Raw genomic sequence first — 22876 nt, forward strand, 5'->3', positions numbered from 1 at the left:
TTTAGTGTACATGTGATTAACCGAATCAATCTCGTGGAAAATTTTACTTTGAATATGGATCCATTGGGTCATCCCTTTGGCAAAAATATAATGGGCCGTGCTACATTCTCTAGCCTGACCATGCAACTTTTCTTTTTCATACATTGCATGATTGGAAACCTGACCCCCGCATGCAATCTAACAGTAGCTTAGAACAGGTGGCTTTCCCATTCTTAACCACTTTTCCTTGTCTATATCTCTTTAGGAAAAATACTATTTTCCCTTTTTATATATAATCCACCGTGTCGTCCACTCGTGTCTCTTTTCTTGAGTGCCTGAAATTAGTAGTTCTCGATCCTCCACATGATATTTAAGTGAGATAATTCCCTCAACGCCATTAAAAATTTATTTCATCCCTTCAATATCATCAAAAATTAAATCATCCCCTTAATGCTATTGCCCCTACGTGCCATTACCGTTATCTCTGTCCGAAATAAAGTATAACGCAGTTTAAGTTGCTGAGATCTTTCAGCATTTTTTCCAATTTTACCCCTCCCTAAACCTTATCCATACGCTTCTCTCCTCATCTCTCTCCCACCTCGAAGCCCCCAAATCCGGCGACGCTCGATCCTGCGCGGTTGCCTCGCCGCAACCCCGCGAGCCGCTCGCCCGAGCCCTCCTGGCTGCCTCATCCCGCGCTGTCGCCTGGCCGCACGCGTCTCGCGCAGCGTCTGGGTAGCGCCGTGTCGGGGCGTGTTGGCACGGGCCCTCACATCGGCCGGCTCCCGCGCCGGGCGGCTCCGCGTGGGGGCGCGCGGTCCTTCCGCGCCCTGCGGTCGCGCCGCGTCGGGCAGCTCTGCGTGGGACGCGTGAAATCCTCCGCCTCCGGAAGGAGCTCAAGCTTCTCCAAGGTATGTACGCGAGCGCCAATCTATCCCCGCTCTTGTTCGATTGACCAACTCCCATTGCTGGGCTCGTGTAAATTCAATGTGTTGTGGAATCAGATTGGGCGCGTGGGGAGGAGATGGAGCCGCCGGTCGCATCGTGCCGGTGCCGCCACTTCAACGGGTGCGAGAACCTGGTGCCGCAGCCGGGCGGCGGCGTGGGGAGCACTGGGTCGACGAGGTGCTGAGGAGGAGGTTCCTCAGATTGGGGATGGCTTCGATTGTTTTTGATGTATACAACGGATGGCAATATTACATATCTCATGTCTTTCCTATAGGGGTAGTATTGTCTTTTTCACTTTTATTTAACAGCGCAGCCACGGAACGGCACTGAAGGGATGTGGTTAAAATTTCGATGGCATTAAGGGGATGAGTTAAATCCTTAATGGCATTGAGAGAATTTCCCCTATTTAAATGGCCGAGGAATCTATCTAACATAATCCGCTCTTTGTGTGCTCAAAGCTATCTTGGTGGGTACCTCTATAATATTTCCCAGACCAAAGACGTACATGCAACAAAATCTTTACGGATGCGGCAAGACAAAATAGTTTAATATAATCTTAAGAAGAGCTTTTGTTTGGCCGACTAAGAAGGACATGATCTATTACAATTCATTTAGGTATACTTCAATTTATTTTAGGACTATATATATTACCTGGCCTGTTTGCCTTTTAAACTAACCAACTTTGCATGTGTGAGCGCTGGTGGAGGTAGGGGCCACGTTTTAGATTAAGTTGTCCTTGTATCGAAGGTCGGCCACTCATATCTAGTCGTCATTGTTGGGAAGTCAAGAGTATATCCACATCGCGAACATGAGTGGTCTTGAAGCGATGAGTATCACGCTGGTGTAATTGTCTAAGATCAACAAAGCTTCACCTATCTGAAAACAAATGATAACTTATTTCGGGCAGTGTCAGCAAGTACTCCCACTGATCCTATGTAGACGACTTGGGCATAGGAATTAAGGTAAGTTTACTGTATTGATTAGGGTGATTTTGGATGGGGACAAAAAATGGAAAATTGAGGGCGCAAGGTGCATTAGTGTTAACAGAAACATGTCGAATGCACTTGTGACTTTGTGAGAATTTTATTGTTGGAATTTTGGAGTAGGAATCGGAGGGGGTATATATGTATATATTGTTTCCCTGGACTCACGGGTCCACTGTAATGTGACTTGAAATGCAGGGGAACCCTTGTGACGTCATGCTCACCATGTTCTTGATACCCTTCGGTCGACATGCATGGCCAAAGCATGCAAGATCGGGTTCACACACTTACGCAATCAATCAACTATTCAACTGACCGGTTATTCGATGTGCTGCACGCAGAAAGGGCCAGGCCAAACAGGGGGCCTTCAAAAATAGAGGCCGCCAACTGACAGCCTAAAAGTGAAAAGGGCCTTCCACAGGATACCTTAGCACCTGGCGACAAATCACGGCCTGTCAAGCGTAACACTAAAACCAATCCTAGTAATTAAACTACCTAGTGGTACTATTAGTTGTAACTGCCTAGGGCATCATGTTAAAGATAGCAAAACCGTGTGCGGCTTACTTGTTCAGTTATTAGTTGTATATTTCTTATTATGAGGTGCGTGGGAGTGTATTTCAAGACTCAAACTTCATGATATGTGAGGAAAAAGTTCATCTAATAATACATGCATTCTTGACAAAAGCTGACACTTCAACATACTATCATATGATGGTAATAATTTTGTTGATGTATACGATATATGTAAGAGAAATTAACTATCATGGTGTAATTTTGATTTGTAGACAATTTCAGGCCAAACCATGTCTGGTCCAACTACGTGTTGTAATTTGAAACTGAGGGAGCAATGATCAAGGCTTGGCGCAGTGGTTCGGAGCACACAGAAATGGAATACTTGATTAATTAACACAAAGGAGGACAAGAGATGTCCATGATGCTGAATAATCATAGACAACTTAAGCACTTAGAGCAAAGGGAAAAAAAAAGTTGCCTTGCAGCTGATGCTGGATACATCCTTGATTGGGAACTTCTTATAGCTGTAGGGTCATTACGTTTTTAACAAAAACAAAGCTAAACATAAGATTCCATCTCCTATGTTATATGTACCCGGGTTCACAACAAGCGGCTGACCGGTGGAACAAAATAAACTAAATTGATCTGACAAAATGGGAATAATAACCAGTGGCAACAAGGTGAGTGTTTTCTTTTGCAACTCTTCAAGAACAGGGAAAACTCTATTTTATATAGACCTTAGGTATGCTTTCTTGAACTTTCTATCTCAACTTTTTTGTTAGAAATTGGATTTGCAGAGAGAGGGAGGGAGGAGGGGGGGGTGTGACATTCAGGTATTAGGATTATAACCACACTAAATTCTAGTATAAAGTGTGCATATTTGATCTTGTGTATGTGTGTTCAAATTTGAATGCAAAAGGGAAAAGGATATTTATGTAATTTTGAAAAATGTAGGTCTTTTAGTGTTAAATGGGAGAGAATGGAAGGTAAAATTAAAATATATGAAGGTTGATTTACAAAAGTCAAGAACTTGCTTTTAAACCGCAAATATAGGTGAAACTACCCATAGGATGTAAGTGTAGTGTAGTTTTTTAAATAGGATTTAATTAAAGTTTAAAATTTAGCCAAGTTTCAAAGTATATTCAAATCCTTAGCTCTTTTGTAACTGAACCTTAAAGCAAAGTTATAGATCTTGCTAAACCCTACGCTTTTGCTTTTGGGCACATGTTCATTTGAGCTATGGTTTGAAAGTTATCTAGGCTTTATAGTAGAGTCCCTGTATTTTTGGAAAATCACAGAACCACCCTCGTCTTCAACCTCCAGCCCCTCTTCTCCTCTGTTTCTCTGCGCCCGACGCCCCGCCGCCCTCGCCGGCCATGTGCTGTACACCCGCCGCCCCCGCGCCGCTCTAAGCCGCGCCACGTGCCGCCCTAGCGTCTGCGCCGCCGATCCCCACCCCACGCTGGCCCTCTCCTCGCCTTGCCACGCCGCTCTGCCACCCGCCCGAACTGCTCTCCGCCGCTGCTCGCCGTCGTTGCAGCCCGACCGGCGCCACCTCCTGTTCCTGGCAGCCCCCACACGTCGCTCCCCGATCGACCGCCGCTCTAGTTCTCCCCGCTGTCTTCTCCTGCACGCGCCATGCTTCCCCCGCCTCTGCCCGAGCTCCGCCCGCGGCCGCCACGCACGCCGCCGGCCGCCAGCACCAGCTCTCGCTCGCTGTGCCCTCTCCTCAACTTGAAGCGCATCCTGGAGCTCCCAATGCACTCCCTTTCGCATTCCCGCACCCACATTCCCACTGCCATTTTCTTTCCCAACCACCGCACCTCACCGGACCTCCTCCGCAGCTTCTGCTCGCCGTCGACAGCCGCCCATGCCGCTTCCCATCCCCGATCCAGTGCACAAACAGCATCCCCCTCACCCACTGAAGCTCACCGACCTGCCCAATTTTGCTCTCCTACACCAGAACGACCGGACCGCTACGCCGGTGAGCTCGAGCTCCCGCCGCCGCTCGGCCTCGCCGTCGTCCCAGCGATCCATTACCCCCTGGCCCCGGCCAAGCCCAGCACTAGCACCACATCATCACGTGGAAGCTGTCTAGCCACTTTCCCGCCGCCCTCCTCCCTCCGGTCACCGGAACGTCGACGACGTCCCTCGGACCTCCGCCGCCCGCCCCTGTTCGTCGTCGTTACGCCGCCTCGGCCCCCCTCTTCCCCGACACCGGCCACCCCCGTGACCGCCGTGAGTCCCTGAACATTTTCCCTCACTTGCCCCTCGCCACCGTGAGCCCCCTCACCGGATTTGGTCGCCGTCGATCTGCCCCCTCTGTAACACCCGACCAAGGACCTATTCGTAACAATTCAAATATTTCCAAGGGCCTATCTGTAGGAAATCAGTACCCCCTCCCTAATTCAAATCAGCCAACTTGTAAAATCCATAGGAATTTGTAGAAAAATCCAAAAATTTCCAAACTAGTTTTGTTGGAATCCAGAAGTCTAATTCTACAAATTTTGTTAATAAAGTCTGGTTGGAAACTAAATACTTTTTTATTTATTTTAAACTTTAGCAAAAGGGTATCTTATGCATAACTATTGCATGCTAGCTTTTTTTCCTGTGATTTTTGGTGTGTAGTCTGTTTAAGGTGAATACAAGCTTGTGTAAAAATTTCAGCACCATTATTGCATCCTAGCTTCAGCTACTTTAATTTTGTGCAAATCAAACTTGAAAGGATTTGAATTTATTCAAACATGTTTCTAAGATTTTTATGCTTAGATATTTTTACTATATGTTGATATGTGATAGTTAGTTCATAAATAATTTTTCAAGAACTTTTTACCTAAGATTTGAATTTAAACCTAACATTTGAACTAAATTCAAATACCCTAATGTCTATTTTCATAAAATTATGAAAAATTCACAGTAAGCTTATCCACTAGAAGAAAGCTTACCCACAAAAATTCAAGGCTAGAACCTTTATGGATTTCAAATTAAAAATCAAACTTGTTAATCTAATTCAATTAATTCAACTAATTAGGATAATTGGATTAGAATACCAATAATAAGTTTATATTTAACCCTCTTGCTTTATGAATTTGAGTGTATTAATCTGTTGGATTGCAACTTTATTGTGAACTAAAACTCTTAACTCGAGAACCATCTAATCACATCATTGCATATCATGTAGAGTCAACGACACTCGACGACGGAGACTACAAGCTAGTCCCGGAAACTGAGCAAGGGTTTTCTGAAGACCCAGTAAACATTGTCGAGACTGTAACTGAAGCTCTGAACCAAAGTTCGGAAATCTTTGACACTCCTGCCCCCAGCCCCGCTCAAGAAGGCAAGCCCCGGTGCATAACCCAGTAATTCAAATTACTACATTTATGCAATCCTATATGTATACATTATATCTTGCATTAAGTCTAGGAGTTGAAATGGAACCCTAAATGTATTGATACTAGGAACCCATATATTGTGCCTGAGTCCTTATCGGATAGATGCTTTGCTAATAGGACCGGCAGAAGTCGGGTGATTTTCTGTCACTCGCGCGATATAGGAGTTGAATGTTTACTATTCTGCAATCACTATAAGGATCATGGATGGGGTCATGTGCAGTAACATGACTTGGAAGTTTACCCCGTCTATGTTGATAAAAATTGTTAAGGTCGCAGTGTGTGGTAGTGGTGGCTAAGCGTTTGAAAGTACTAGCCATATGCCGCGAAATATGGTAAAGCGGCAAGCCTAGTAACCAATCGGCTCGAGGAGTGGACATACCTTCCACCACTCGTAATTTAATTTTTCTCACGCGCCGACGTGCGGGAGTACGTTCCACGCAGCGGACAGGAGTACGGTCATGTAGTCGCGCTACAGACGTATGTCCTGCACAATTGGTGTGCGTACGGTCCTACAGTCGCTTGTGGTGGCCCTGTTCCACGAGTCAGAATGAAAGGCAAACGGTTGCTTCGGAACTATCGTTGGATGTTCCAAGCGTGTGAGTTAGGTTTGCCTTGCAAGGTTTGGAAATTCGATTCAGAATCGTCCGTTTCTCGCGGAGATTGAGACTGCTTATTCGTTCTGCCATATAGAGTAAGAACGGTAACTATTATGGAATAAACTCGATGGATGATAATCTTTACCTTGCTTGTCTAGAATAGGTGCTTACCTAGAATGGTTAATGAGACTAGAATCTGAAAGCTAAAATATGAAAGTAGATCATGCTCTTTGTTGCTTTTCAGCTGAAATTAAACCCAGAACCATTACAAGCCAGCATAAGTCTAGTTACATGGCTAAATATACCATGACACGGTTAAGTCTTGCTGAGTATTAGTATACTCAGTCTTGCTAGTCTATTTTTCTGGTATGATCCCTGAGAACCCCACGGATAGTCCAGCATGGCCAATCTCTGTTCCGTTTGGCTAGTTCGTGGAATGGGATCTGTCCCCGGCTGGCAGTGACCCTCCGGAATGACACCAAGTTTCGGGCTGAACACGGTGTCAACCTTCGCGACGTAGTAGTCGCGTGTTAATTTCTTCCGCTGTGACTCTATACAAGCTTGCATAGCTTGTGGTTTTCAAACAATGTTTGTATAAGTATACTTAAGTTTGAAACATTTGTAATAACGTTTAATATTCTATGAATTAAAAGTTGGTGAGCTGTTGTGCGATTGTAAACTCGCCTTCGTGCGAGGTAAACCTGCTTCGATCCTGTTGAACCGTGGTTGTATCGGGCGGAGACCCGACAGACCAATAGGTTGTTCCATCTAAATAGCATTGAGTTAGTATCGCCTGGATAGTGATGACTAGCGCACTTGAGCCGGAATAATTCAGGCGGTTCTGCCAAGGGGGATGGAGAGGATCTATACTGTCTACCTTCTATTTCTCTACCTTATCCGTGGTGGTGCTTCTGACAATACATTTTGAGATAAGAAGGTAGGGATCTATTTGTAGACTCCACTGCAAGTATTCCACATGGGTTCCGGAAAAAATTGTGTGACTCCTGAACCATATATCACCATCCACGATCAGACAAGCCAGTTTGGTGAGTCCAAAATATATTAGTCCCAATAACACATGTGCGAGTCATGTTCCATAATCAGAATATGAGATCAATTCCAATCTGTGATTATGTGGGTTAACAGCATTCAGAACCGATCCTATAAAACAATCTCAGCTCTTTCGTCACGCTGTACTCAGGGCAAACATTCACGTACATAAGAAATATTCCAGTAGACTCGATCTCCATTAATTCCTCTACCGTATTCCAGAACAGACGTCCTTGGCATCTCGAGTATTACTTCTGCGAGTTCAATTCTGCATCAATTATTCCCTGCCAGTGTATATGAATAATTCTGATTGAGATGAACAATAATCATAGCATATGAACAATGTTGAAAGCCACATAAAAACCCAACACACATTGCTATCATTAGTGCACAAGAATACTAGCGGCAAAATAAGTGAACAAATTTTAGTCCAAAGTTTAGGTTGCCTTCCATGTGGGAGCATCATGGAAAGAATCATAAAATTTTCTAACTCTATAAAGACGTGACCACACTACTACAAAAATTATTTCAAAGACACCATTTTTACTACGGAAGCGGTCATAAGGACCCGCCTATGCAATATGCCAGAGACCCCGAGGTCACAAAATGCCTCTAGAAATCTTCATTATTAGAGGCAGACATCTAAGATGGCCACCCTCTAGAAATCAATTTTCATATTTGTTTCTTTTAAGTGGAACACCTCTAAAAATTATCTTCGTTATCCCACTATCATTAGCAATTGGTGTGTGATGGAATGGTATGGAGGAATCGTGTGCGATGGGAGAGGTCATGGGTTTGAAGCCTAAAATTCGCACATACCAAGAATAGTGTGACTTGTGACTTGCACATGACAGTTTGATGTGTGCTTAAAATTTTTGTTCTATTTTTCTTTTAGTTTTTATTAATTTTTAGCGCACTTTCTACGGGCAATCAAACTAAGATAACCGCATTTGGAACTGTTTTCGTGATGTGGTCTCCTTATACCAATCGCCTCTGAAAATACACTTGTGCAGGTGGTTGCTTATCCGCCTGCGAAGTGTGAACATGCACCAATTCTAGGAGCGTTCAGTGATATTTTACCCGTCTATAAAATCGTTTTTCTTGTAGTGTCGGACCGCCGCCTACAGCCTCTATCAACAGCTTCTGAAACATTGCCAGTTTGCCACTGCCTATTATCCTAACTACCTCATGAAATTAGTTTACTTTTACCCCCATTTCATTAATTAAATATGCACCCTGTAGGGTCTTATTTTAGGGGACGGAATCCTTAGACCTATTTATTTTTGATAAATTATAATCCTATGGCTAGATTAAGCTCCAACTTACGGATGAACATTTGCAGCAGCTGTACGGCATTATGTAGCATGCTAGCACTACCCTTTTTGCCTAAGAGCTCAAGTGGCCAATTATCAATCAGCATCGATCACACTCGTGCCCCACTTGTGGAGATTGAAAAAGTATCAATTTTTTACCGTGTGTTTGATAATGCAGATGAGATTCAAATTCAATTCACAATGTTATTTCTACATGTGTCAGACGACCATCGCTCGTGAACCACGCACAAAATTTTCTCCCTCTAATCAAGTACAAAAAATCAAAATGAGCAACAAAAATGTCCCAAAATTGTAGAGAACCAAGAACACCGAGAGTTCCGGGAGCAAAACGTCACGCGAATGTACGCCTACTGCTGCTGCTGCGTCGTCAGCGGCAGCAGGCGCACGGGCACGCCGTGGCGCGGCCGGAGCGTGAGCACGGTCACCGGCGCGTGGCGGTACTCGTCGGAGATGCCGAACCGGAAGCTGGCGAGCAGCACGGCCAGCACGACCTTGGCCTCCACCATGGCGTACGCCTGGCCGACGCAGTTGCGGGGGCCCGACGCGAACGGCAGGAACCGCCCCGCCCACGGCCGCGGTCGCCCCGGTGCGAACCGGTCGGGCCTGAACTCGTGCGCGTCCGCGCCCCACACGGCCTCGTCGTGGTGGATGGCGAGCACCGGGATCCACACCGACGCGCCCTTGGGCACGCGCAGCTCGCCGCCGCCGAGCGTGATGTCCTCGAACGCCATCCGCGGCAGCAGCGTCGCCGGCGGGTACAGCCGCAGCGTCTCGTTGATCACCATCTGCAGCTGCGTATGGTATGGATGACGAGAGCGTTACTTGCTACACCGCGGTGGCCGGCGTGGACGGCGGTGGGATGGATCGAACGCGCGGTTACCCGCCGGGAACCAGGGGGCTTACCACAGTGAGCTTGGGGAGATGGTCGGCGGTGGGCGGGGCGTCGCCGCAGACGCTCGCGACCTCGGCGCGCGCCTTGTCCTGCCACGACGGGTTCGTGGCGAGCAGCATGATGGCCCAGGTGAGGAGCAGCGCTGACGTCTCGTGGCCGGCGAAGAAGAACGTCTTGCACTCGTCGACGATCGTCTGGGTGTCGTACCCCAGCTCGCCGTTGCCGGACGACCTGGTCTTCTTCTTTTCCATCTCGGCCAGCAGCATCCCCAGGAGCCCCATGCCGCACGCCGACGACGGCGCCCGGCCCTCGTCGGCGATCTCGCGGCTGCGCTGGATGGACTCCTTGAGCAACTGCTCCAGCTCCCCGTTCAGCCGCTTTATTTCCCGCCTGTATTTGCTCGGAAAATACCTGATTTTTTTAAAAAAAAGCATGGTTAGAAAAGATTAAAAAATTATGAAAAGGCATGTGTCCACTGACAATCCGGGTCCACCTGACAGTTTTCACCGCGGTGGGTCCCACTTGTCAGTGAACACTGTTGCCGCGGCGGCGGCGGCGCTACTACTTTTTGGCAATGTTCTGTCTGTGTCTGGACGCGGAAGCAGAGAGAGGAAGAGGATCTCGTCATGGTGCTCACTGGCTGCCCGGGACCCAGAGGTAGCGGCTTGAGCGCGCGGTGAGGCGCTGCAGCTCCTCGATGAGGTGAAAGACGCGCTTGCCGGTGTCATAGCTGGTGTCGAACTCGGTGCGCGCGATGATGTCGCCGGCGAGCCTCGCCATGTGCGCACCCACCTCGACCTCGTTCCCGCCCCGCGCCACCGCCTCCCGCAGCGCGCGCACCGTCTGCCGGGCGCACTCCACCATGTGCCCGACCCGGCCCCGGAGCCGGTCGGCCATGAACGCCGGCGCCACGACGTGCCGCTGGTGCCACCAGGTGGCACCGTTGGCCATGATCAGGCCGCGGCCGATGAAGTGCTTGGCGCCCTGCCGCTGCAGCCACGACTTGCCGGTGACGTGCGCATGCCTCGACGACAGCAGCTCCCGCACCATGCCCGCGTCCGTCACGCACACCCGCGGCTCGCTCCCGTACCAGTACACGAAGATCCTCCCTGCAACACGCCGAGCAAAGCCTCTCCGGTCAGCGATCTCCGCCTCGGCGGCGCCGGCCCGCCGGGCCGGCAATGCAACGTCGACCAGCGACATATACTCACCGTACATCTTCGACCAGCGGACGTAATGAGGCAGGAGGCGGCCGACGATGTCGTGGCTGAGCGAGCCCATGTCGCCGGCGGTGGCCCTGGCGACGAGAGCAGACACGTCGCGGAGGTTCCCGACGAGGAGGCGCGGCGGCGGGCCGAGGACGCCCTGGCCGGCCAGGATCCTCCGGATCCTCATCGGCGTGAGGTAGTAGCAGGTGACGGTGACCCATGCGGCCCTTGCCAGCAAGAACAAGAGTGGCAATGCGAGCACGAGGCCGGCTACGCCCAATGCCATCTCGTGGCCTGCTTGTTCTGTTCCCAACTGCCAGTGCCAGTGGCAGCTTGCACTAGGCGTCCTGGTTGTATATATACAACGGGGTGTGGCACATCCCTAAGCTGCAACTAACAACGCCTAGCAATGTTAAATCCTTTCCTTTCACAGGTTTGGTTGGTCACTAGGTCCCATCTCTCGTTCGGGGTTTCGCCTTTTCTTCGGCCTATCTAGAATTTCACAAGAAACAGTTCAAAATTTTGTACGGATAAAACAGAATTCTTGTCCTCAATATAGTCGTTTGTTTACGCAGCGGTAGCGATCAACCAAGCGGGAGAAAGGTGTTCTTCACCGACTTTTGACCGAAAAGAGGGGGACCAAATTGGTGAACTTGGGAGTAGTTTGTGGTGCGTTAGTGGGGGAGGGGGGAGTGCTTGGGCATAAAGTGGCGAACCGGCGTGGTTAAGATAACTACATTAGTTAAGTACAACTGGTTGGCAATCAGTCCTGCCACTAAGTAAAAAGAGGCGGCATATCTTCAATATTGAAACAGATTGTTTATGGCAAAGGCATTTCAGTTGACACCTCGATTTGGGCTTATGGTTTTCGTTAGGGTCATGATAAGCTTGCAGTGGGTGGGGTACAAAGATCTGGTCAATTCATTCAGTTATCACAGTTCTTAGCTGCAGAGTTTTCCATTATCATTACTATTTAATTTAAATTCCTGAGGAAGAAGGTGAAGAAGAGGCAACTATGAGTATCCTGCAGCATCAACAACTTCACATTTGAATCATGATTGTTATTAATGTAAATCAAGGGCTGGAGTCCATCCCAAGGAAATTTTATCAGAATTCAGAAGTTGAAATGCTTCTTGTGTAAGCATTCGGTAAAGTCAATCCGTCAAAGAAATATTTCCCAGAGACTTTATTCTATTCTCCTCACTTTCAGTCATTCAGCATAGATGATTCTCTGAAACAAAGGCTCTTATAAGGAACATTGCTACCCTCCACTTGATGCAAGTAGCATAAAATTGTTGTGGTTAAGTCACTTCAGAAGGGTGTAGCTTCAGAAAAGAGTAGGGTCTGAATAGGATGTATCACAAACCTCTAGACATCAGACCATAGAGGTCAAAGGCCACAAGGTCTTTTTTAGTGTGTTGAATTGAATGCACCTGAAACTCAAAGTTGGAAGTTGATATTACAAAATTCATTGGAATGAAAACTTGTCCCTTGGTTTCAGTTGCCGCTTAAATTTGAAGCGAGGTGGATGTATTTGGCTTCTGAACCTCATATCTGTGGAACATGCACTGCACCTCTTCACATGTCAAGCAGTTTTTCTTCGCTTGACAGAGTGTGTGTTCTACTGAACATTGTGAAAGTCTTGTTCTGCAGCCTACTGATTCACTGACTGTTGGGAGTTCTGTTCTGCAGGCCTACTAATCCGGTGATTCTTGTAGTTCCTTCGTCTCCTGATAACAAGAAAGCAAGGATGCCGAATGCTGCAAATTGAAGACAGCGATATTGTATATGTTATGAAGTATTTCAACCGCTTTCTGCGCTATAAAGCATGGGATTTCTTTGGAGAGCAACCAGGTGACCGTGGCTCCTTTATTTATTTCGATGGATGTGCATAACTAACTTAACTGGACAGACGAGCACATTACACCATTATCACCTTAAAAGACTTCACGAGCGTTGACAATGAACGAACAATGCACATTTTTCGACACATTCTTCCTAAATTTGAAACCAAACAAGGTTGCAAAATCTCACTGAAAACACTCGCCAGACTGCCCCCAGCTTGAGAAGATGAAAGCTGGCAAACATATTCTGCAAACCGGGACGCAATCAGACGTGATCTGATAGTACACCAAATGGGTTTGGGAATCTTTGCACTGGGCTCAGAGAGACCTGATTCGCGCAATTCCATATCGCGTTTCCGACATCTTTTCGGTGACAACTAGCCACCATGAAACCGTCTGGATGGTCCACGAACGGCCTCACACCTCCTGCATTTCCCTGAACAGGCTTGAGAGGAGCAAATATTTGCAACAAGTTCAGGAGATTCTCAGCCTGGTCTGCTTCAAGATGGCATGTGGATGCCTCTGCGCAAGCTTTATTCCAGGCTTCGGGAACAGAGCTGCGGGACACGTCCCACAAGGCACGAACTGCGCCAGTGTCTGCTTGTTCCCAACACCTGCAGAAATAGCCGGATACAAATCAAAACGATCATAAAGTGTTTCAAAATCAGGTCAAGCTTGCAGCAACGATAGTATGTCAGTTCAGAATCACGTTTGTTTTTAAAACCAGCTCATCAAAATTGGTAAGTGGCAGCCACGTCGCAGCAATTCACCAGGTCAGTCAAACAAAATATAAAAGTAATTGGACCTACAGTTTCAGTTTTCAGTTTCAACCTCGATGGTATTCCACAGATACAAAGCGCTGTCTATATATTTATTTCAAAAAAAAATGCTGCATGTATAATAAATATGCTTGCACCAATTGCTCAAGTGTTTCTAACAACTGTATTCTTTGGCTGTGCTAGTAAGCAACACAATGGTTCCACCAGACCTAAATCAAGGGGGCTTTTGGCCGTGAACTTGATCATTTATCAAAAACCAGAGAATCTGTGCATACAGCATTGTCATCTGAAGTATTCAGAACCCTACAAATTTAAGTTCGATCAAAATTGCCAAATCCATGTTCTTAATGATGATAAAGCATTGGCATCTGGTGAATAAGTGTTGTCATCAGATCCCTACAAATTTACGCAAGGAGAGGATGTAGTAGCAAAGCAAGAAAAATTTGGAGGACAACAAAAACTTGAACATCACTGTCATTGGATAACTGAGGGTTTGCATTGCAGGCAATCAAGCAACACCAAAACTGTCATGCAGATATCTTGGATACTGGTTGATTGCAGTGGGAACCTCTTAACTGCCCCTTGAAATTTTCCATATGCTCCAATATGATTTATAATAACATATGGTGCAAATCGGATGGAACACCAGTCAAAAACTCAAAATTACCGGTTATCAGCCCTTATCACCCCCAGGCACACAAAGCTAGTGAGCAGCCTAGAATCTGGTAAGTGCACCCAAGAACAAAAAAAGATAGGTCCCAAACGAAGAAAGTAAAGAGAGTTGCAGTTACTTCATTTCAGTTGGTAAATAAATTCCAACATTGCACAATACAAATGTCTTTGTACTACCATCAAGGAGGCATGGCTGCCAGAATATCTAAATGACTAATAACACAAATCGGGAAACAGGAAGAGATGTCATATAGAAAAGGATGGAATAATCGAAGTTTTTAACATACATGCTTCTAAAGCTTTTTAATTTATAGTATTCTATCTTATTGTAACGCTTCTAAAGATTTTTAAGCAATACAAAAGTTGTATAAAAGAATCGGATTCTCAAGTATTATTGGGTTATTGTCACATCTTAAGACAGAAAAGGGACTGCTTTTTTTATCACTTCTAACCCATTTTTGTTGCCTTTCCTAGTAACTACAATTTGGTATCAGGAAGTCCTGCTACCGTTATAGCATAGGGTTAAATTGAGATGCAGAACATGCCATCCATTTCAAATAAGAATAAGAATGAACAGTCTGCAAAGTCTCTAGTGACAGCACTATTTGGATGTATCAAGCTGTCCTGCACAGACATACATACTAGGGCCTCCATCATGCAACGAAGCCAAAAGAGGAGTTACAAGTTCCAGACTATGCCACCATCTGAAGCACACAAGGTAAAAAATCAGCAGTTTCTCTTTCATGAAATGGGTTATCTCAATCAGCAAAAAAACCATCTTCACAAAGTTATTAATATTAACATTGTACAAGCAATGTAATACAACATGATAAATTGATAATAGAGTATGCACTAATTATAACTGCACACCACATATGGTTGCCAAGCAGATCATATCATATTTTTACTAATTGCAGACTTGGTAGTTGGTAGGTGAAAATATGGATGTGTATGTGTTTCCCAGGCTACAAAAGAAAGCGATGACTGATGACTTTACCCTTGTCAGTTTTGCTGACATAATAATATGTCTTCATATAAAATCAATGTGACATGTCAGAACTAGTAAACAAATAAATATTTTCCCAAATCAGCATGAGGCCATTATGCAATGACATCTATTTAAAGATGTGTCAATTAATTGCAGGCAAAGACTTTACATGTCTGAGAAGCACAACATGACACCTTCAGTTATTAGGTTAGTCAGTAACCTACTTAATACAGATAACAGGCTAGCAGAACATGACACGCTGACAGACATATAACCAGCCAAGAATTGCTATTCAAATCCTGGCATATTTTCACTTGCATTTTTTGTACAGTACATATAAGTTTTCAATCCGTATGTAAAATATGTAATTTGTAGTGCAACTGTATTGAACTGTTCGCAATCATCTACTAAAAGGGTACTAACCGTTTCAACTTTACTGTTCCCTCTTAAAACTATCAAATAATTCTCGCCTATGATCAGAATTAGAACTTCTTGAACCATTCAACAAGACAAGAGAGAGAGAGAGGGACGGAGGGAAGGGGCGTGGGGGAGAGCGAGGGAGAGGGATCGATGGGGGGTTGTGATGTCTAACGGGGACTCTAAAGGACCTTGAACCCAAACAAATTAGGCTCAACACATTCACAGCTCTACATTCATAACAAATTAACTATTAAACCATATAACTTATACATAACAGTAAACCAACATCAGTAATATACAATCCCCTTAATTCATAGAGGTGGAGCTATGTCCCCAATATTTTTCAAAATGGAATATTAGGACTTGTAAGCAGCACAAGCTAGAAGGTGGAGAGTTGGAGAATTGCTCCAGACCTCAAATATTCCAGAAATCAACCACTCTTATAGATACTCGAAAAATGGAAGAGACTAATGCCAGAATACCTTTCCATCTTCTTGGATGTACAAGAGCCCAGAGCCCACTTTTCGCCTTGAAAAAGGAAATCAAAGTCAATTTAATGACAAAAAATGTATAACATGAGCAAAGAAAATTATTCACCTTAAAGATGTCCAACTTTTGAGCGGAGTTTAAAACGATACAGGCGCTGTGAATTGAATATACATTGAACAACACAAAACACAGTGCCCACTGGCAGTCGGATAATACAAAATGCCATATGAAAAGCAGAAGTGGAAGAAATACAAAAGTGTTAGGGCTCAAAATTAATTGATTGATCATGTTTAAATGGACCTCATACAGGGATAATGCCCACTAAAAAGAGCACGAGACAAAGGTGAGAAAATATCAGAAACAAAAAAAGAACAGCTATAAAGCTGGAAGCAGTAATTGTGATTCTACTACCAATATAAATATTTACAAACGGAAACAGGAAAATTGTGAAGTTAATCTGCATTCCCTCCCAAGAAGTGCATGATTCCAGCATTTCTGTGCCTTGAACACATGCAGCAGAAGCAGAAAAGGCAGTGCCTTCAAAGAGAGTCCTCTATCAAATCGCTAAGATTGAATTCCATCAAGGATTTGCAGCATTTTCCACTTCAAACATATCCAGATGGATCCTTATTATCCTTTCTAGTTCTACCAGGCCAATTCACAGCCAGCTAGTCAGCTACCTCTCAAAGCTCCTGTCAAATCTCCGAGGACTCACCCTTCTTTGGGATTCTGGTGATCTGGGAGCAGAAATACGAGTCCGAAATTTATCTCCAGTATTATTTCTGAATTGCTTTACAGCACCATTACGGTCATATGGTTTGACAGAATGATTTCCATATCTATCAGCATATTCCCTTTGATCATCACCATTCCCATCATGCTTATTTGCCCTATTGTAGCCATAAGGAAGTCTTCCATTTGCTGAACGATAGAACTCTCCAGACCTTGACCGTCCTTGGGAGTCCATTACATCAAATCTGTCATTCCGTGAGGTAATTCTCGGGGGAGGACTTCTCCTTGAATATCTTTTACTATGATCAGAAAGATCTTCCGTTGAGCCGTTCCTTCCATCAACCCATGTAGAAGCATGTTGGGAGTAAGTATGGTTTCTTGATGGAGGACTGTAACGCATAGATCGATCATCATATCCAGGTTGTCGCTTAGGTGAAGCCATTCTACCCATTCTAACTTTAGCCATGTGATTAGGTGGAGATCGACTATTCCTCCTTAAAGTTGAACCTCCATTTGCCATAATCTTCCTTCTATTCCTAGGTGATGCCCAGTCATGTGGGGATCGAGACCTTGACCCAGAAGGAGATCTGCTATGAGCACGCGAAAGGTTAAGTGAGGCCCTACCAGTCGGGATGCCTCGTTGTCTGTTCGGCAGCGAGCAACGGACTGAACTCAAATTTCCATCAGTATGATCTTTCTCCATCTCTGGACCATATCGACCAGAGCGATTACTATTCGCACCAAAGTGCCGCTCCGGAGATGAATCCCTTGAATGTACAGGACCTCTGGACATCCCACAAGTTCCATCCCTGTCAATTGGGGAACCTCGTCCAGATAAAGGGCGGTATGAGCTACTTGAAGTGTTTCTCATCCTTCTCGCCATCTGACCAGCATTTGCAGCATCAACAGCCCTTACTAAAGTGCCATCAGGTGCAACAACAAAGCCATTGCTCTCCATCTTTGCAACAGCAGCTTCTGCAGCATTCCTTGGACCAGATGGACCATAATTAAAATATTCAGGTGATTTACGCCGAGCAGAACGAGGATGTTTTGAATTTTCCATCCATTGCCCCCGGTTGCCTGTTTGAATGTGCCGTGATGCATCATAGGTGCCATGTGATCTATGAGAGTCAATTGTCCTTTCAGCTTTTGAGCCTGAGCCATAACCATCATCAGATCTGGCATAAAATAAGGGGTGTCATGGTATTAGTCAATGGTGTTGTAACACTGAAATTATCAGGAAATGAATTACCTGTAAGATTACTAAACAAATTCACTCGAAATTTACCTGCTCAGCTCATTTCTCTGGGGTCTGTCAAATGACTTTTGCCACTCCACTCGTTGAACATCTTTATTTGGTAGACCCATTTTTCGCAGCGACTCGTCATCTCCAGCTGTATCTGACGAGTCCAAACCACACTGGTTAGACGAATCAGCCCCATCTTTTGGATCACGTCGAGAGTGCTTTTGATCTTCAGGCAACATATCCCAACCTGTGTTCTTCATTCTGATACTTGACAGATCATCACAAAGGCCATCACTGCACCTTTCAGACTGGCTGACTATTGCAGCAGATCCAACTGGTACACGGCCTGGGTTTATCCCATACATCTGAGTATCACCTCTCAAATGAATACTTTGAGCCTTTTCATCAGCAAGAGGTCCACCATCTAAACAGTTTGTTAACCATGAATGCTTAGACGAGATAGGTGAAATAGGTGCATCTTCCTTTCTCTGTGTTTCATTGTAACTATCAACACGAATACCCACATTCTTTGAAAGAGAGTCAACAGGGAGAGGAGCAAGGTGGGGAATGGCTGCTCCATTCTTGTAATCTGTTACCTGGTAATGCCAGTTGGCAGGCTTAACTTCTTCATATCCATCACCCACCCAATAACGATCACCAGATTCTCTAAGTTCTCCATCCTCATATTGAGAATCATCCTCCTCAACATCAACTTTTCCGAACCCAGCTTGATTTTCGCTAATATGAGATGTGTCAGTTTCATAGCAGTGCTCAGAATAAGTATTTGATGCAACCTTCGCATGCTCATTTTCTCGTGAATCTACAATACTATTGGCATCAGTAACTCCTGGTCTGGGGCAATCTGAACTCACAAGAGGAACCTGAGGAGCCGTACCTGAAATGTAATATGTTTCGGCACTGCTACTGTTGGCACAAGTTATTAAACAGTCTTTTGAATTAATTATTGCATCAGCACCATCTTCCTCATGTACATGAGCCATATCACAGTCAGAAGACCCTGGGTTGTCCTCTGGATGAGTGAGCTTTTCTGCATCTGCAGGGCTCTTGTTGACATAAAATACATCAGTGTCATGTCCACTGTTCTTACTGACTGACTGGTCCATTTTACTAGTTCCTGAATCAACATCCAAAAGCTCCTGGTTCTTAGATTCAGACATGCTTTGTTCAGAAGCTTCTTCAAGTTTATTGTCACTCCAGCCAAAATCAGTAACCTTTTTATGGAAAGGGGTTACCGTAGGAAGGTTTGTGCTTTCCTCAGAAACTAATCTGCTTGCCAAAGGTTTCACTGTGGAGCCCAGTTCACTTGTTTGGAGCGAGTTACATCCTACATGGCCATTCACAGAAGACATACGAGACAAACCTTCACAATCAACAGATGGGGGATGTGAACCATCAATTTTCTCCATGCATGGAGAAGGAAAATGTTCCATGTTTAGAGCTGGTCCTGGATTTGATCCTATGTGTGATTCCATAACGGTAGCAAATCTGTTCTTCTGCTGGTCAGGCAAATCCATTGTTTTGGCAAGGGCATCGTTCCCTACAGATTCAGATTCCAATAGCTGCAAGTTTTGGGAAGACTGATGGAGCAAAAGGTGGGAAGAACTGTCAGCAGGAGAATCCCCTTCATCCTTTGCCACACACACATTTGATACATCAGCCATTTGAATTTTGTCAACGGGACTATTAGAAATATCACCAGCATCTGTCGAGTCAAAATGATCATGAGATGGCTGTGGTTTGTTCATGTCATTTCCAGCATCATTATGATCACTTATGGTAGCAACTGTAGGATCATCATCACCACCACAATCGGTGTCCCATGCCTCCATTGGAACATTAAGATCCCAGTGCAGCCTAGAATCGCGAGTGGCATTGGCATGGTTGGTTTGCATATCTGCATCTTGTGAGCAACTTATGGTTTTTTCTGGATTGCCTGAGCTATCAGCCATTGCGACACTTGAAGACTTGGCATCAGAAGCAATCTCTATTTGGTTTGCACTGTTCAGTGCAGAATGGGATGAATAATTGACCTTGAGAGCTGATGCAGATTCAACAAGATTTTCTGAGTTAGATAGTGTGGTAGCAAGTAAGGGATTCATATCTGGAGCAGAATTAGATGAGCCAAGAGGCCTATCATATATGCAATGTGAAGCGCCAGGAATTTTTAACTTATCCTCCTTCATATCATGCAGTAGACTCAATTCAGTGCTACCCCTAGTATTTTCCAGCTTTCTTTCTTGTAGAGGATCAGCTAACTTTGAGCATGCTCCATTTAATATGTCACCATCCATCTCACTCTCACAAGCTGCTGCGGCTAGTATTGATATACCAGAAAAATCATCAGCACCAAAAGGACCTTTTCTCTCCTCCGTGCATTCACTTGCTAGCATCTTAACCTTACGATGCTTCTCATATGATTTGATACCTCTAGAAGAGCTGCCCAATATTTTTTCATATGGATCCATTAGCAATGGAGTGGGTGGAGGCGATGGAGAACAATCCATAAGAAACCTTCTCTTCTTTATAGGAACATTTTCCACAGGATCACTAAAGCGTCTACCAAGAATGGATACACCGAGCTGCAAAGACACAATTAGGCCATTCATAAACTTGTCATAAATGAATGTATTGACGACACTGTTTCATTATATTTCAATGGAGGAAAGTAAAAACCTTCTCAGATTCAGAGACTGGCGCATCTTCTTGTGCCATCTCTTGATTCGTAGCACTGCCAAATAAATAGAAAGATCCAGTTCCGTCGTTCCTTTTGTCTTTCCCAAAGAAGGTCCTTGCTTTCCTTGCAGCTCTCTGCCTTCTGTTTACAGTCTTCCATCTCACCTCAGGATCTATAGGTCTTGGGAGCTCCAAGCCCATACTGCTAAGCTTGCTGCTACATGATGGCCCGCCTCTGCCTGTTGTTGATTCACCAGTACAGCCTTTGCAGGTCATTGAAATATTTGTGTTCTTAAGACTATGAAGTGATGAAGATGATGATGATGATGATGGCCCTCCACTGCAAGTGCACAATTTGATCTGCAAATACAGAAGAAAATTAAAAATACAACGAGGCAAAACTTTGGCAGGCATTTGGCTAGGCAGACAGTCCATGCAAGACAGAAACCAATGTGTTGGCAAATTATTTGCATACCATAGATGGTCTTCCTGCTATTGCTGTGGAAACAGGTAACCTATTCACATCAACCGCACCCTTGGATCCAATTGATCCCTCTGGAAAACAAAAACGACATAAGGTTGGAGCACCACGCCACAAAGCTTATGGTACTGATTGAAGAATAATAGCATCACAGTCCACATAGCATGCACACAAGCAAGAGGTTAAAAACTAAAGAACGCCTCCGCAGCCATGCCACCGCCACCGGTCGACCACCATCAGCCAGTACTTGAACCCTTTGGGGGCAATTTTAGAAAAGAAGGTTTCAACTTCCAGCCCAATGAATACGAACAAGCAATCTTATCTTGCAGCACATAATGAATACCAGAAGCTAAACCAAAAGCAAGGTCCCCCGGCCTGGATTGAACCCAGTAGCGCACAAACAAACACAGCAGCTCCTCCACAAGTCAAGTCAACAGCCCTCTGGAATCAGCCATCGGCCTCCACACCAGAGAGAACACCAATTCCTCTCCTTTGAAGACAATTAATCCCCTGTAAAGAACGTAGATCTGAAATCCGGTCGAATTTCTGATGAACAGCTCTTTCCAGCAGACATGTAGAGACGATAAACAATAGCGGCAAGCCCGTCAGTTGAGCTGAGAAGGAGAAATCCGCGGCCAGCAGACCAGAACCCCTCAGAGAAAGCAGATCTGAAGTCCGGCGGGCGAGAACCTGTCCTTCATCCGCACCACACGACGAAACCAGAGGATCCCATGGTGATCTCCGTGGCGGCGGCGGCTGGCCCTGAACCCCCTCCAAATCCGGGCGTCACGGCGGCGGCGGCGGGCGGCAAGGCAGCAGCCGCGGAGGCTACTCAGATTTCTAAGATCTAAGTTTGCAAATACCTTTGGCTCCAGCTTTCCTCATCAAACCCAGCGCCGCCGCGTCCGCGTCAGCCTCCCCGCCTCTGCCCCTCTCCTGCCCCCGCTCCTGCGCGTGAGTTCCCAGGGCTCAGCTGGAAGAATCCGAACCCTTCCGGCCCATGGCTTCCCGTCCTCGCTGGATTCCTTGCATGCGCCCGGTGCGAAGAAATTCCCGCGGCTCCTCTTTTCCGCTTTTGACCCCTGGCCGCGCCGGGCCGGGCAGATCGATCGGAGGCGCCTCCTCCCTGCCGCGGCTCCCGCTGCTGTCTCCGCCGATGCCGCCGCAGTCGCTTCGCCGTCGCCGCCGGTGGCGATTTTTTTTTTTATTGGACCCTTTCCTTGTGCTACTTCGCCGCCTGTGGTTGGGAGGAGAAGACCAAGACTATATTTTTTCTGTGATTTTGCGAGGGCGCCGTATTAATACTTTGGTTTTTTGCTCGCTCGCTCGCTCGCTTGGTGGGCATGACGCGAATCCGGTTTGGGATGGACGGGATTGCCCCTCGAGGGTTGAGGTTAGATGAACGGAGCTTAGCTGTCAGATCCTAAACCAATGCACCGGATTCAATAGTGGGTGTTTTTACAGGGGAGATGGTGCTGTAGCACATCTTATATTTAAAAAATTCTAAAAAAGTATAATTTTAGAAATTAAATCTCAATTGCGCTAGATTTGATTTACATGCTAAAACTAACTACGTATGGCCAACAAATAAGGGTATTAGAGCTTTTTATTCTACTACTAATCTATCTTGAAAAAA

The 22876-nt window shown here is 45.6% G+C and overlaps 3 protein-coding genes across 4 annotated transcripts; all 3 read right to left on the bottom strand.

Moving 5' to 3' along the window:
• Positions 1 to 8939: 8939 nt before the first annotated feature.
• Positions 8940 to 11201, bottom strand: LOC112897383 (cytokinin hydroxylase-like). The gene is made up of 4 exons (XM_025965672.1): positions 10899 to 11201; positions 10325 to 10796; positions 9699 to 10098; positions 8940 to 9586 (listed from the first exon to the last, which is right to left on the bottom strand). The coding sequence occupies exons 1-4, from the start codon at positions 11179 to 11181 to the stop codon at positions 9143 to 9145; spliced, it is 1599 nt and encodes a 532-aa protein (XP_025821457.1). The 5' UTR covers positions 11182 to 11201; the 3' UTR covers positions 8940 to 9142.
• Positions 11202 to 12795: 1594 nt separating this feature from the next.
• LOC112897385 lies at positions 12796 to 16412 on the bottom strand. The gene is made up of 3 exons (XM_025965673.1): positions 16196 to 16412; positions 16081 to 16126; positions 12796 to 13353 (listed from the first exon to the last, which is right to left on the bottom strand). Exons 1-3 carry the CDS (start codon positions 16373 to 16375, stop codon positions 13214 to 13216), a joined length of 366 nt encoding a protein of 121 aa, XP_025821458.1. The 5' UTR covers positions 16376 to 16412; the 3' UTR covers positions 12796 to 13213.
• Positions 16347 to 22495, bottom strand: LOC112897382. 2 transcript variants are annotated; one of them, XM_025965671.1, is made up of 6 exons: positions 22104 to 22495; positions 21235 to 21314; positions 20760 to 21119; positions 18454 to 20665; positions 18108 to 18411; positions 16347 to 17997 (listed from the first exon to the last, which is right to left on the bottom strand). In XM_025965671.1, exons 1-6 carry the CDS (start codon positions 22123 to 22125, stop codon positions 16764 to 16766), a joined length of 4212 nt encoding a protein of 1403 aa, XP_025821456.1. In that variant the 5' UTR covers positions 22126 to 22495; the 3' UTR covers positions 16347 to 16763. The 2 variants fall into 2 exon arrangements, with proteins under 2 accessions (XP_025821456.1, XP_025821455.1); XM_025965670.1 differs by having other exon boundaries at positions 18108 to 20665.
• Positions 22496 to 22876: the final 381 nt, after the last annotated feature.

Source organism: Panicum hallii, chromosome 6, assembly GCF_002211085.1.
Source record: "Panicum hallii strain FIL2 chromosome 6, PHallii_v3.1, whole genome shotgun sequence".
Taxonomy (NCBI): Eukaryota; Viridiplantae; Streptophyta; class Magnoliopsida; order Poales; family Poaceae; genus Panicum; species Panicum hallii.

Excerpts from the sequence above, each read along its gene's own strand:
- LOC112897383 (XM_025965672.1), bottom strand. The coding sequence starts at position 11,181 with ATGGCATTGGGCGTAGCCGGCCTCGTGCTCGCATTGCCACTCTTGTTC. Across the intron at positions 10,797-10,898 it reads CCGCTGGTCGAAGATGTACG|GGAGGATCTTCGTGTACTGG; the intron begins GTGAGTATATGT and ends GGCGTGTTGCAG. Across the intron at positions 9,587-9,698 it reads ATCTCCCCAAGCTCACTGTG|CTGCAGATGGTGATCAACGA; the intron begins GTAAGCCCCCTG and ends TACCATACGCAG.
- LOC112897385 (XM_025965673.1), bottom strand. The coding sequence starts at position 16,375 with ATGATCAATCAATTAATTTTGAGCCCTAACACTTTTGTATTTCTTCCA. Across the intron at positions 16,127-16,195 it reads AAAAGTTGGACATCTTTAAG|GCGAAAAGTGGGCTCTGGGC; the intron begins GTGAATAATTTT and ends TCCTTTTTCAAG. Across the intron at positions 13,354-16,080 it reads ACATCCAAGAAGATGGAAAG|GTGTTGGGAACAAGCAGACA; the intron begins GTATTCTGGCAT and ends CTATTTCTGCAG.
- LOC112897382 (XM_025965670.1), bottom strand. The coding sequence starts at position 22,125 with ATGAGGAAAGCTGGAGCCAAAG. Across the intron at positions 21,315-22,103 it reads GAGGAAAGCTGGAGCCAAAG|AGGGATCAATTGGATCCAAG; the intron begins GTATTTGCAAAC and ends TTTGTTTTCCAG. Across the intron at positions 20,666-20,759 it reads CAGTCTCTGAATCTGAGAAG|CTCGGTGTATCCATTCTTGG; the intron begins GTTTTTACTTTC and ends GTGTCTTTGCAG.